General features: G+C 41.4%; 1 protein-coding gene across 3 annotated transcripts in view; it reads right to left on the bottom strand.

The window, feature by feature from the left end:
- The window catches only part of lmx1bb (LIM homeobox transcription factor 1, beta b), a 51,475-nt gene extending 37,770 nt beyond the window's left edge, over positions 1-13,705 (bottom strand). Inside the window, exons 1-5 of one of the 3 annotated variants that reach the window (XM_005729537.1) lie at positions 13,581-13,705; positions 10,484-10,627; positions 8,924-9,726; positions 8,499-8,621; positions 7,816-8,002 (exon numbers count right to left, since the gene is read on the bottom strand). In XM_005729537.1, the coding sequence (XP_005729594.1) occupies positions 7,816-8,002; positions 8,499-8,568 (257 nt within the window). In that variant the 5' untranslated portion in view covers positions 8,569-8,621; positions 8,924-9,726; positions 10,484-10,627; positions 13,581-13,705. The other 2 variants (XM_005729538.1, XM_005729536.1) reach the window with 2 other exon arrangements.
- Between the last annotated feature and the right edge of the window lie 334 nt (positions 13,706-14,039).

Here is a 14,039-nt window from a genome sequence, read left to right as displayed (position 1 = left end):
CACACACACACACACACACACACTCCCTTTTCATAACGGCTGCACTGCAGATTCTCCACATCTGCCTTGCCTTACATCGCTTAACCCTGCTCTTACCAAGCCCCCCCATCATCTCTGCCTCCCTCCCGTGTCTCCACTCCCCCATCAGGATCATCCAAATATTTCCCCTCGCTGCTTTTTGAAGCTTCTATAGGTCACGGGACCTCATGCACAAATCATGCTGGCTTGCCGTGGGGGGGCCAGTCAGAGAGGACGGGAGTGAGTCAGACGCATAGAAATCCAATCTGCACTGTTTTCATACGGAGTTATTTTTCTTGCCAAGACAGCCATCACCAATCAGCGGCCGGTTCTAAACAGCAAGTTTAGGGAGCTCTCGCTCTAGATGCCGGTGCTGGCAGCTGATCGCAACCATATTCCCCAGCCACGCCAAGGGGAAGACACGAGGAGTAAATTCAGAGAGCCCTGACAGCCTGCAGTGGTTTAACATGGGGGTTAGCCCCAAATACATAGCTCTGGGTTTATGTTGATGGATGGATAACCAAATCCATTTCACTGTTTGCAATAAAACATAGATGTTAGTTTTTACACTGTGACACCACACTTGCTATGGGTGCTGAATTACGACATACTGAGAGAGCAAAAAAAATTCAGGAAGCCATCAGTTTTTAAAGGTTGTATTTTTGAGATGCAAGGGAGAGAAAAAAAAGGAAAAGCAAAGTCAGATACACAAAGATAATAAAGGATTTATCAGCTGTACAGTGTGTGGGCACAGGAGGTACAATATCTAATGCAGGATTTTCATAACAGACGATATTGGACAGGCCCTAAAACCATGCCGGTAAACAGGACAGACAGGGGAGGATGAGCCAGTGTGGACCTTCCCTCCCACCTGCAGAGCAAAACCAGTTCAGGGTGAGAGAAGATGCTGGGCAGGAATCTGCAAGTGCTGGTTAAAGTAATCACATTGGTCTCACTGCATCTGATCTGCAGTCTAACAGACTTCCAAACAGTTGAATGAGTAAATAAAGTGCCCCAGGGGACTCCTGCTGGAGATGGATTACCACAAGGGTGCACACACAAAAGGAGCCGAAGCCCCACAACCCGATGTGAGCTGCAGACAAAAGCCTTGCACTGGACCTCGACCAGGGAACTGGCAAACTTTATTAATCTCATCCTAGACTGAACCTCCTGCTACTGGAATTTATGCACTTGTAGGCAGGACTCATGCTTGCTGTGAATCTGAGCAGGTACACGCTCCGTGTGTGTATCTGCTCAGATTCACAGAGATAGGTACACACGCAGGTACGTGTCTGTGTGTATCTATCTCTGATTGTGTGCATAGGTAGGAGAAAATCCTGCGTGTGGTTTGTACTGTGCGCAGATGCTGGTGCAAACTTTGAAACATGCTGTCCTGCAGATGCAAAAATGCATGCCCCTGTGTGTGAGTGTGTGTCTACTCGAGTGCACAGACCACATAAGATGACTCTCATGCTCACTTGGCTGTGTAGCTCGGGTCTTGAGGGGACTAAGGGCCACGGCATTCTGTAGCCCAATCCCACCCCGGCCCCATTCTTCCCTCTTTCTAGGCCTGACACAAATAAAAGGATTAGGAGCCCCCGTTTCCGTCAGGCCCTCCATTCAAAACAAAGCTCCGACCAGCTTAGTGTCACACTTAATGATAAAAGTGCAAATCTCTGTCAGTCACTTTGGGCAGGAATACCGGTATTTGGGGGCTAATCTCATTTGATGAAGATTAAAAGGGTTAAAAAGAAGACAATGAAATGTGTTATGATGCATCTGTGCAAATAAATAAATAAAAATAAATAAATAAATCTACACTGCTGTAATTCAAAGGACCAACATAACATGACGAGGTGCTGAAATGTGTCTTTTACAACGCAGTGTGAATGAGAGGCAGTGGATCTTGCTTAGATTAAAGACAAAAGACAGAAAGGGGCTGAGAGAGAGGAAGCAAGTGCCCATGCACATGCGCCCACACCCTCACAAAAAAAAACAAAAAAACGTGGGGTGTATGTAGACAAACACACTGCTCTGCCCATTCCCATGTAGAGCTAGAATGTGTGACGTGAGTGTGAGAGTAAGCCTTGGGCACACAACAGTCTGAATGCAGCACTTGCCACTATGATGCCAGTCCTCTCTAGTGTATCTGTGAAAAGCCTACGTGTTGGAAAAACATTCCAGAGTGGGATCACATATACACAGTTGGGGCCAGCGGCAATATCGCGAGCCAGCAGCAGAGGCCATGTCTCAATTTCTCATGCCCGTTCGACCTGCCAGCCTGAAGGAACAAGTGTGGCCTATTTCCAGGCTATAAAACCAGACAAAAGATGAAAAGATCTGAAATGTAATCAGAAGTGTTGCTAATAATTAGGAACTGTCACCCTCTCAGTGGCACGTGGAAAACGATGCGTCCTTTAAAAATAAGTCATTATAGTAGCTGCAAAAATCCGGCTACTGAAAATGCTTGCTGTCCTGATTTAAACATGTAATCTGGGAAATCAAAATTGAAAACATTTGCTGAGCGTGTGTATTTTTTCGGCTGGCTACTTTAAGGAGGCCATTACAGTATTTCACTGATTTAGCCAAAATCTAATTTGTAAATTGCATTTAATGGTTTGTGGTTGTCGTACTTTTTGTTATGAAGAGTTGTCACGCTGTGAAAATAAACCTGAAGGCCCGAGGACTTGGAACCGGTAATGAAAATCCCTGCATCGCCGAGTCGAGGGCTTTCTCTCGACCGTCGCTGATTAGCATTCCCGACTGACTGACATGTCCCACTGGCTGCCTAACTGCTGGCTTTAGGAGATGAGGTTAAATTGTGGCTACCAACAAATTGCACGCCTGAGTTCCTCTGCACCCCTCTGCTATCATCCAGTGTAATGTGAGCACACCAGGCAGATCCCTCTGCAGATCCTTCTCCTCCCCTGCACAACAGCCCCCCCACACAAAGCCACAGAGACCTCTTTCCACATCCCTTGCCACCAGTCTGGCCTCTAAAGTGGTGATGGGCATTACCATGGCTGAGCCTCTGTGGCTTCCCATAGCGTCCTGCAAAGTGCTTTGTGCTCCAACTGTTGCTACACACACACACACACATACACACACACTACTCATCCCCTGCACCCAGGGAGGACTAAAACACTGGGGGGAAATGCCTTTAGAAACAGGAAGATCAATGACATCACTCGATTTGATAACAAAATACTTGAACTTGATATTTACTGATTATGTCAGAAAGCCACTGGCAGACAAAGCCAGTGAACTCTTTATGGATGTAACTTAAAAACGTACAACACCTTTTTTTTTTAACATGTAGAGCTCACGGAAAAATTTAATATCACACTTTATGGGAACTAGAAAGGACAACAAAAGAAGAAGAAAAAACCCACAGATGCTGGTAGTGATGCAAATAAACACACTTTAACAGGTCTTTTTAATGGTCTAAATGTGTTTCGGGGGCGGGGTGGGGTGCACAGTTAGTAAACCATGAGATGACAGATGATGCATCCTAGTATGCTGCTGGGACAGGCCGAGCCATGTTGACATAAAACCCAATACTTCCTTGCAGAGGAACGGGCCAGCTTCAGCTAGCTCCTTGCCGAGCACTAAAAAATCCCAGCAAGCTGAAGCAATATTATCCAGTTTTGTGTTTCTAACATTAGAATTGTCTCTCCGTAGAGGTCCTCTCTTATTTACCCAAGAGCAGCAGCTAAAGACACATTTTTATCCTTTTTAGGCAGAATTAAGGAATAGAAAGTTAAGGAAGCCTTCCACACACAAAAAGCAGTAATACACACTCGCATCTGCCTGCAGAGCTGCCTGTGAAGCACTTTAAAATACAGAAGGACAGTCTTTAACTGCAAAACTACCCAGCTGCGCTGGCAGCACAAAACACATCCCGGTGGCTTTTTAAAAAAATTATTTTTATTTCTTTATTTTTTAAATGTTTGCTATCCATATAGTGAGTGTTCACAAGTGCCAGGCCACACGGGAGTGTCCTTGTGAGTGTAAAACACACACACGCACACAAAATGGGTGAGCTAACACAGAAACCCAGCCGTCAGCATCTATCCGGCACACACACACACACACACACACACTGCTGCCGCTGCTGCGTCCCAAGCACGGCTAATTAAAAAACAACAATTTCACAGGAGGGCGCTCCAAACTGTTCTAAAAAGCACCTCTCAGCACACCGGGGGATCGTCCTGGAATACATGGGAGGTAAGACCAGTTTTGGGAGCTCTTCTTTTATGGCTTCATCACCGCTGTGTTTTTCTACTGCTCATACTACCGTGACCTGAATTAAATTTAGCCTCCAGCACGTGAGGTAAAAGATTTTAAAAAAAGAAATATGCAAGCTGATGTATTTGGATGGCTTACAAATGGAACATTTTAAAATAACATGTTGCTAGACAATAAAAGTTTATAGAGCATGAGGAAAAAAAAATCCACTATGAAATGAGAGGTTTTTTATGCATCAGCGGCACCCAAAAGTAGGCGGCGTGGTGTATAATATAGTTAGTTAATGTTATGTTTTGTAGATGGAGCCTATGGCAGTTTCTAACAAGACAGTCCATTACAGGGGTGTTGTCCAACACTTGGGTTCAAATGATAAGCCTTATTACACGGCTGCTTTCAAAGCATCTGCTCGGCTAGAAGAAAAGCCCCCCCCCTTGGGGAAAAGATCTCTCTCTTTCTAATGATGTATAATTGACCTCCGAACACCAGGGCACAACAAACTCGGTCGGATTGGCCCGATTCCACACTACCTTTCACATACCGCGTGTCTCGTTTGAGCTTGTTGCTCCTCCACGACTACACCTCTCGTCCAACTGACAGCTCTTTGCCCTCAAAATATTCTTACCGTAAATACATTACATTTAATTTTTCATTTTACCTCACATGGCGACGGCCTCTTTAGGACTCTTAATACCATCAAAAATATTCCTCATTCAAAAGAAATAACAAAACAGATAATGGCGAGCACAGGTCAGTTACACACACTCGTGCATACACTCTCAAAGCCAACATATGGGAAAAAGACTAATAAAATCCAATCTTGTTACTATATAATTGCACTATATGGAGCAGGTTGTGTTGAACTGGGTTGGTGGGAGTTTTAATAATACAGTACACAATTGTTTTCCCCTGTCTGCACTTAAACCTGTTCCAAAGGTGTGAAAAAAGACTGCTTGCCAATTCCTTGATTTATTATAGCTAGTGAGAGCTGATTACGGGGCATGAATCAGTTGCTGTAGGAATGTTATTAGGCACGTAGACCTCTGTATGGCTAGGAGCTCTCTTCGCAGCCCAAAGCAGTTTGTGGGCTGAGAAATGCATCTTAAATGGATGTCATAAAAGTCAAAAAGGTGCCAATTACATCTTTAAGTATCCCATCAATGCAAATGGAATAAACAACGTTAAAAAAAGAAAACGAAGAAAAAGGCAGGGACTATACTTGTGTCGGTGTCAAAGACCAAAACCAAACCTGGGAGGAGTTAAAACAAACAAACAAACAAACAAAAAAGGAGGTGGGAGAAGAATAAAAGACGTGATGAATAATAGCGTGTGAGAGCAGGACGGCGCCCAGCAGGTTGTTGCGTTTGGCTGCAGTGATCAGCTTTGCCACACAAGCTCACCAGGCAGAGAGGGAAAAAGAGGGAAATGGTCAGCTATATTCCAAATATGGTTCCTCAAGAGCATATCAGAAACTAAACGCCAGGCAGTAGACACTATCAGGCAGGCAGACAGAGCCTGCCAGTCTTGGCATGTCTGTCTTTATCTCTTCTTTTTACACAAACCGAATTCATTTCAGAAATTCTCCAAATGGACAACGCTGAAGCAGGCATGAGAAAGAGATCCCTTCTCCCTCTCTTTCTCCCTCTCGCTCCCTGCCGGACTGTCTCAACTTCCAGGCACCTCTGAGCCGTGACGCCGTGACTCTGGTATCCCCTAGTTACTGCTATGAATTTTCCATTGTTATCAGCCGACTACACTCCTGTCACAGAGCTGGATGAATGGCACGCATGGCAATAGATGTAACTCTTTGTTGCTTGCACGGTATCTAACAGAGAGCCATAATGTCCCGGTAATCGAAGTAGAATTGTTAAAAAGGCCGGACACAAAAAGCTGAAAATTTAGTGACAAGCATGAAAAGCGCTCATGCAATGAGAAACACAGGCCACCCCAGGGTCCTCATAGGCCAAACAGCAACCCTCACTATTGTAATACTTGTGTTATTTAAGCTCACTATTTGCTTCCCTATATCTGCCATCTCTGCTGGTTTGTTATAATTTACTGATTCCATTCACTAATTTATTCTGCTTCACAGTGAATGCTCGTCCTGCTTTAAGTGTTTGCATGGGAAAAATTTAACACCTGCAATTTAACTTACATTTTTTAAAATGATTTCTGTCTTATGCCTAAATTAAAACATAAAGCTATTGTAGCTTTTAATTAAAAAAAAACAATGGGACAATTCCTTGTAGTTTTAAGACTGTACTAGTCTAATTGCACAAAAAATAAATACAATTCTCCTTTGTTTTAAAAAATATATATATGAGCATTAGCTGTAATAATAATTATGGTGTTTTATTTTCTCAAGCAAATGTCCAGATGAACAATCTGCACTCAGTCTGCTGATGTAATGCCGCAGTATAGCAATTTAACTTACAGCCAATTTTTTTATTGTAATCATTATTATTATTATTATTATCATTATTGTTTAGATATTTGGAAAAGCTGAAAATTTAATGACTACACCAGATTTATACATGCATGTATATATAATTTTATCTATGCACTTCGAATCGCGCTTTTGCACATGGCCGAACTTTTAATTATAACCTCAGCTTTGCAGGTTGGTGTAATTCTGTGCAATATTTTGCGCATATTGCTTTTCAATAAACTGTTAAATGCCTGCCACGCATTTCTAATAAACCAAATACGAATAAGAAGAGTTGGAATAACTTAAAACGGTAATAATGATATTATTATTATATTATTATTTTAACTAGTAAAATCTGATTACATCAATGAAAAAAAGTGATTTAAAGAATGAAGGAGCTGATCGGAAAATAAATCGTAAGAGCGCCGTAGTCTCAGACTACGTTTTCCATATTTGAAAAACTCTGAAGCGGCTGCTGGTAAAGTGAAAATGTATGACAATAAGCGGAAAAAATAAAAATCAAGACTGCACCACGCCTGCATATTCTCGGGCCTGAGTGGGATCGCATCTTTTTGCTATAAATGCATCGCTGCGAAGAGACAAACGTGGAAATATCGTGGGCCAGTGTAACAATAATAAAGCCAAGTACACGACAATAATATATGACCGCTAATGCGAGCAGCGAGTCTGAGCACTCTTATAATATTAAATATATATATTTTTTTCTTAACAACGAAAAGACATTTGGTTTAATCCCGTTTTCTCTTTTTTAAATATGCATTTTACATGAAGTAAATATAAACCAATGGAGGAAGGAGCGATGGCAACAGGTTAGTTTAAGTCTCCTTATTTCCACGGTTACATCTTTTTAAAAACTCAAATAGCATTTTATACTACAGCTGAATGACGTTTCAGGTGCACCTTTGCGCACAGGAGGCCTCTGGGTCAGGTCAACAGAAACCACCCAATGTACCCATTTTTGAAAAAAAAAAAGATTTAAAAAAAAATCACCGAATCACCAAAACAATGCGAATAAATGCACACAAAGAGAGAGAGAGGGAGAGAGAGAAAGTGAGACAGAGAGGGAGGGAAAGCGAAAAGTCCTTCCCGGAAACTGTGCTTACTGTTGGTAGTCGTGTTTGCAGTAAAGTTTCCTTTCTCTGAAGTAACAGCTGTTGGTGAGGGGCTGTTGACACACGGTGCACTGCAAACACTCTTCATGCCACGAGGAATCGTTGACTCTCATCAAGAAGCGGTCGGAGATGGGACGCTGGCATCCTTCACACACGGATCTGTGATGACATTCAGTCCCTGGAAAAAGGCACAAGAGTTTCCCGTCAGAAAGAAAGGAAATAGGCCTGAATCAAGGACTGCAATAAGTGATAACTGAGAAGCCCCCAAATCACTTCAGATTTTGCCAGTCTGTTTGAAGAAATCCGCTGAGGTTTAAGATATTATTATAAAGGAAACAGGGTTGTAATTGGTTTTATTTACTCTTCATATAAGGCCCGAATTACGCCTTCATCCAGACTGCAACAATAATAGTAATATATATATATATATAGAGAGAGAGACATTTTTTAAAGGGGCTATTTCTCTTTATCTGGATCTGTTATTATATCCATTTGCACACATGAGTGCGACCTTTCGTCGATTTTGCATACTTTTGAACTGATATCAGGAAATAAACAGCAGTGTGGGCGCATGCAGAGAAAAGAAAATGAAATATTATAATGACATCCAAACACAAGCGAGCGTTTGATCGCGCAGATCAGAGTAATTTACACAACAGAAAAAGAAGACTCACCGAGCATAACTCCGAGTGTGGCTTGTCCCGATCGCAGGGGGTGATCTTCTATTTTAATGCCGTCTAGCATGATGCACGTCTCGGACTGTTCACCCGCGGAGAGGCGCTCCAGTGACACCAGACCTGTTGCAATATCCATAAGAATACGGTCAGACGTGACAAGAAAATCCCGGGCACACAGTGCTGATCGGAGGGGGGAAATGCTGTGTAGGAAGCCGTCTGAGATCCGTGTGGGATACAGCCTGCAGCTCGGAGGAGGAAAGGGGAAAATAAACTAAACTGTGAGGAGGAAAAACTCGACTTTGTCCTCGCAATGGCTAAAAGGTAAAGGCAGTTAAAAGCTGGCTATGTAAATCCCTGATGTGTCAGAGAAGCGTGCAGGAAGACAAAGCTAATAAGAAACTGTGGAAACTCTGAACAGTCACCTGTTATGATAAGAGGACCGAGGAAGCTTTATCTTCTCGCCCCTAAGCCGACGGGAGAAGTCTGGAAAAATGTCTTCACGGGATTACAGTCTCGCCAAGGAAAAAAGCGCAGAAGTAAAAGTTGAGAACAAATCCAAAGATAGTATAGTGTGTGTGTGTGTGTGTGTGTGTGCGTGTGTGTATGAGTGTGTGTGTGTAGGATGTCCCGGCAGTAACTCTTTGGAAGTAACAGAGACGGTTGGTTGGTTGTGCCCCTGTCGCTGCAAAAGTCTGAGATCGAGATTGAAGCGAGTAGATCCTCCCACTCCTGCATGCATGGCTACACTTTTTTTTTCAGTCCTCCATTCACTGCTATTGGGATGCTATTGGAGCAGAGTACAGTGAGCTCCACACAGTCCAATAACAACACACAGACAGGCAACCTAAAGCAGACAGCCCAAAGTGATATTTTACTGAGGCCTGACCTGCCATCATAGCAATAATAACAACAACAACAACAATAATAATACAGATAATAACACAATTGAAGTATTATTACATTGTGTGGTGGATTAAATAATGCGCCGTTTTGATGCCATAAAATGCCCTCCGTGGACTCAGTGGACATTTGTTATATACTGTGAAAAAAAATGCATATGAATTTAGGCAGTGTGTGTATGTGTGTGTTTGTGTTTCCACGCTCTTTTGTGTATTGTCTCCAGTGGAAGCTGCTGTTGCCTTTCAGCTGATGCACCTGGCGATCAGTGGCGATAACAGCGGGCTGTCCGGCACGGAGGTCGCCTCTGCCAACCACAGCTATTCATCTTAAGGAAGGTCAGAGAGGAAAAATAATAAATAAATAAATAATAACTGACACGATCTTCCTGACAATAAATACAACCTTCTTATTTAAGAACTGATCTTTATTTTAATTTTATTATTATTAATATTATTATTTAATGTGAGGATCCCACAGCAAAACAGAACAAACCCCCATATTACAAATACTTGAAATTATCAGTTAAAAAAAATCCACGTGCTTTTTAAGGTACATTAATAAAAACCCATGAATTCAGATTTCACAAATAGAAAAAAAATCAGACATTATCAGAAAAAAAATCCAAGGTGCGATCAAGATGTTTAAAAATCTGCGGAGGGGTACCCTAATGCACTGAGGCCTGCCTGAAATTACAGGGCTGCTAATGAGATCGTCCACTGTGTCCCGTGACACGCTGCGTGGCACAATGTAATATACTTCTATAGCTACACACCCCGGGTAGGCAAAAAAAAGAGTGGACACATGGAGAAGGCCGGGGAACAGTAAATATTATATTATAGTAAATATTATATTTATATTATACTAGGGTGAGCTATAGCTTTTTGTGGACTTTATTTAAAGTGTCATAACGGTTCCACGTAATAATAATAATAATAACAATATATTTTTAAGTAAACTGTGCAAATAAACAGGTATTTGTTTTTACATAATTTAATGCAATATTTCCTCTCAGGAAAAAAAAATGGACCCTTAAAAAAAAAAATCATATGTCAGTATATCACATCTCCACAGCCAGTGTTTACCTTCAGTCCAAAGGCCTGCTGTGTGTTGTTTCTTACAGCCTTTGTGAAGCATCAAGGCGATGACCTGTAGCCCAGTTTGGTGAAACAGAGAAGAGATTGTTGGCGTTGCCCTCTGCTGTTCAACAAGAGAACAGCTGCCGATCACTAAAACACAGGCGCAGAGAGGAGATTTCACCAACGGTGGCAGTTTTAGATGGATTTAACCATCGCAGAAATGTTTACAGCACACCGAAATCTAATATAAATATTTAAATTCGTTGCATTTCTCATCGGAGGACTCGTGTTCTTGCTAAAATGAGGACATACCTGCCACTCATGAAGTCATCCACCCCCGGTTTGCTTGGTTTCCTTCCAGCGCTTCTATCAACATGGGGTCAATTACCTCCGCCCACTATATTGGATTATCTTACCACTAAGCAGCATTAGGAGCGGAGGACTACCAATACAATATAATCAATACATTTAAAGAAAAGGAAAGGAAGAAAAGCATGTGATACCTCTCCTCCCTCCATTCATTTAGCAGTTATCGGCCAGGTCACTCGCGTGAATGAGGACATCAAACATTCATTCAATAAATCAATCCGCCGACTTTCAGCCTGCGGTGTTTTAATGAGGCACTACATGACAAGCCCTCCCTCGCCTTCCAGGGCGGAAAAAAAACGTTGCAGCAGGTGTGCAGAACAGAAAGCAATGGTCCCTAAAGTTAGGCAATTTACTTTAAGCTAAGCAGAACTGTTACGTCCATCGGAAAGGTAAGAGATCATTATAATGCGCCCTCAGAGAGGCTAACGTTCCTGCAGGAGTTCGCTGTAATTCTGGTTTCAGGCTTCACTTAATAATTCTGAAAGTAAAAACATTAAAAAAAATAAATAATAATTTTAATAATAATTTTCATTTCAATTGGGGAAGTAGCAAAAACGTGATTCCACACTGGAATGATCGCGGAAGGAAAGTTTTTTTTCTTCTTTGAAGCAAAATAAAACTGCGGTTTTTGCGCAAACTTTTGCCTTCTTTAAAGTCAAACTTTTCAATTTCATTAAGGCAGAATTTAAAAAATATATATAAGGAAAGTGCATAAGGAAGAAAGGAAATAAATACAGCCCACTCGCAGGAGTAAAATTAATGTATCATAATTAATCAGTGTAGGCCGATTAAAAAAAAGAGAAGAGAAAGCCTACTGCAGGAAAGGGAACGAAATAATTACGATAATTTCATCAAATTAAAACACCGTTTTAAATTTAATAAAACTGAAATATGGGCACAAAAAATACGGACAATCGTTCTGCTTTAATTACATTTACACTGCGGTGTGTTTTTGGGAGGCACTCACAATTCATTCAGTTTCCAGCTCAGAGGATAACTCCAGCAGTGCCCGGCCTGCTCTGCTTAAACCCGGAGGCTACAATCAATGCAGCGACGCAAAGTCTCACCTTTAAAACGTAAAACTATAATCCATATCACCCCGCATGTGTGGGCCGGTAATACTGCGCTGCACCTCATCTAATCCCCCCTTTTCTTTACCATTATAGGCTCATTTATACTAAAACGCTCATATTATTAATTATTCCTAAAACAAAGCTCGCCGATAAGAATTTTTTTTCTTTAGAAAAATAAATAAAACACCTCAGCGAAATTGGGACGAGCATTTCACATCCTCAGAGGTAGCAAACCAAAGCCATAATGGCTCCCTAAATTGCAGGGCTTGAAGACTTTGATAGTTAACTCACTTTGATCTTTTAATGAGTCTAAGCTCTCCACGATGCCCCCTTTTTTAAAACTCGAATGAAAAAAAAATCTCTCACACACACTTCCTTTATTTTTTTTGTTGTTGCTGCCGATCTGCACTTCAACACCTACAAAACCTTCACATTGAGCAGCAGCGGGCAGTTTCTGAGCCTAGGGAGACTCAGCGAACTGGGGGAAGAAATGTGTCATATTCTTCTTTTGTCTTTTGTCTTTTTGGCTGTGACAGAGTTTCAGAGGGAGATCACTTAAAAAATTGTTGTTTTTTCTCCCCATCAAGTCAACGGACAGGCTGAGCCTCGTGGATCAACAGGGAGGATTATTATAAAGGTTTGAGCGTCAATTTCCGATCAATCAGCGGTAAATTAATTTGGGATACTGAATGTTTTCTGCACTTCTTCGTTGGTTTCACGGGCTAAAAAAATTCATGCAGCTATAATGTGATTTCAGACAGTGAACAGTCAGTGAACCACTGTAACAACAAACAGTGAGACAGCCCAGGGCCCCATCGGCCTGTGAGAGCCGGGATATAGGACTACTAAATTTACCTCGCTTTTAAATATTTATTTATTTATTTATTTGTATTTTACATGCCATTATTTTAAATACTATTCTTCAAATCGTTGGTGTAGTTACATAAATGTTACCATGCAGGATAACAAAGGAGTCATTTGAACTGTCTTTCTACCCACTCTGTCACATTTTCCCGCTTTTTACTCCACATTGAACCACACGGCCTTTCTTATTTTATTGAGGCAGCCCCGCCATCACCACCACCCCCAAAAAACGATAGCCCAGTGCAGGATAATCCCAGCTCCCCGAGGATTAAGCCAAAGTATAATACAGCACTGTCAACTCATGGCTAGATTTGTTTATGTTATGATTTATTGAATTCTGCTTTTTTTCTCTTCCTCCTCCACTGACAAATTTATTGAGTTCCTGACAAATGGCCTGACAGGCCCGTGTGGCAGCAAGCTGACATACAACTTTTTTTTTTTCTTTCTTTCTTAAAAAAACCCCCCCAAAAAACAAAAAACTACGGTAGAAATCTGTTTACCTGCGTTTAGGCTACATTTGCTATGACGCAGTGAGCAAATTAAAGCTGTAATCGAATTAAGCTAATATGTAAAAAATATAGTCCCACTTTCTAGCCACACGCGTATACCTGTAGCACTTCTAATGATATACTGGATGTATTTTTATGAACAGTAATTCAAAGTTGAGATTATTACTATCTGTATTTGTCTACATTTCCTAAAATAGGAAGCAAATCTTGTGAAAAGTACGCTGCTAGCCAAAAAGCATCGTTTAAGAACGTTTTAATAAGTCGCCGTCATTTTTAAGGCGCACTTACACGCAGCGCTGTCGGTTTTCGTGACGGACCGGTTCATCTGATGACAGTGATCCACGATCGAGTCAGATTTATGCACCTGGTCTCCTGACTCAGTCCGGACACATATTAATTCACAGCTATAAGGCGACGCTGGAGAGAGAGCCACAATACACACTATCCCAATGACAACAGCACCCCCTGCTGGACAAAACTAACAAGTACAACAGTGGCTGCTCATCCACGGCAACGTTTTATCGTCTCTTAAAGGTACATTAACACGAGAACGCAAAAGAACAGGTTAATACACATTATTTATTTATGTACTGTAAATACACTACAGTAATAAAAGATAATGTGATGTAATGTTTTCTGTAAAACCAAGTGAGCACAGCGTTTTAATTTTGCTTTGACTAATTTTGTTATTACCGTGTCTGGTATTCAGTGAAGTATATACATATAGTTTTTATTTTATTTTATTTT

This window comes from Pundamilia nyererei, unplaced genomic scaffold, assembly GCF_000239375.1.
Source record: "Pundamilia nyererei isolate P.nyererei 1_Seehausen unplaced genomic scaffold, PunNye1.0 scaffold00033, whole genome shotgun sequence".
NCBI classification, from domain to species: domain Eukaryota; kingdom Metazoa; phylum Chordata; class Actinopteri; order Cichliformes; family Cichlidae; genus Pundamilia; species Pundamilia nyererei.
This window is presented reverse-complemented; position numbering and strand designations above follow the sequence as displayed.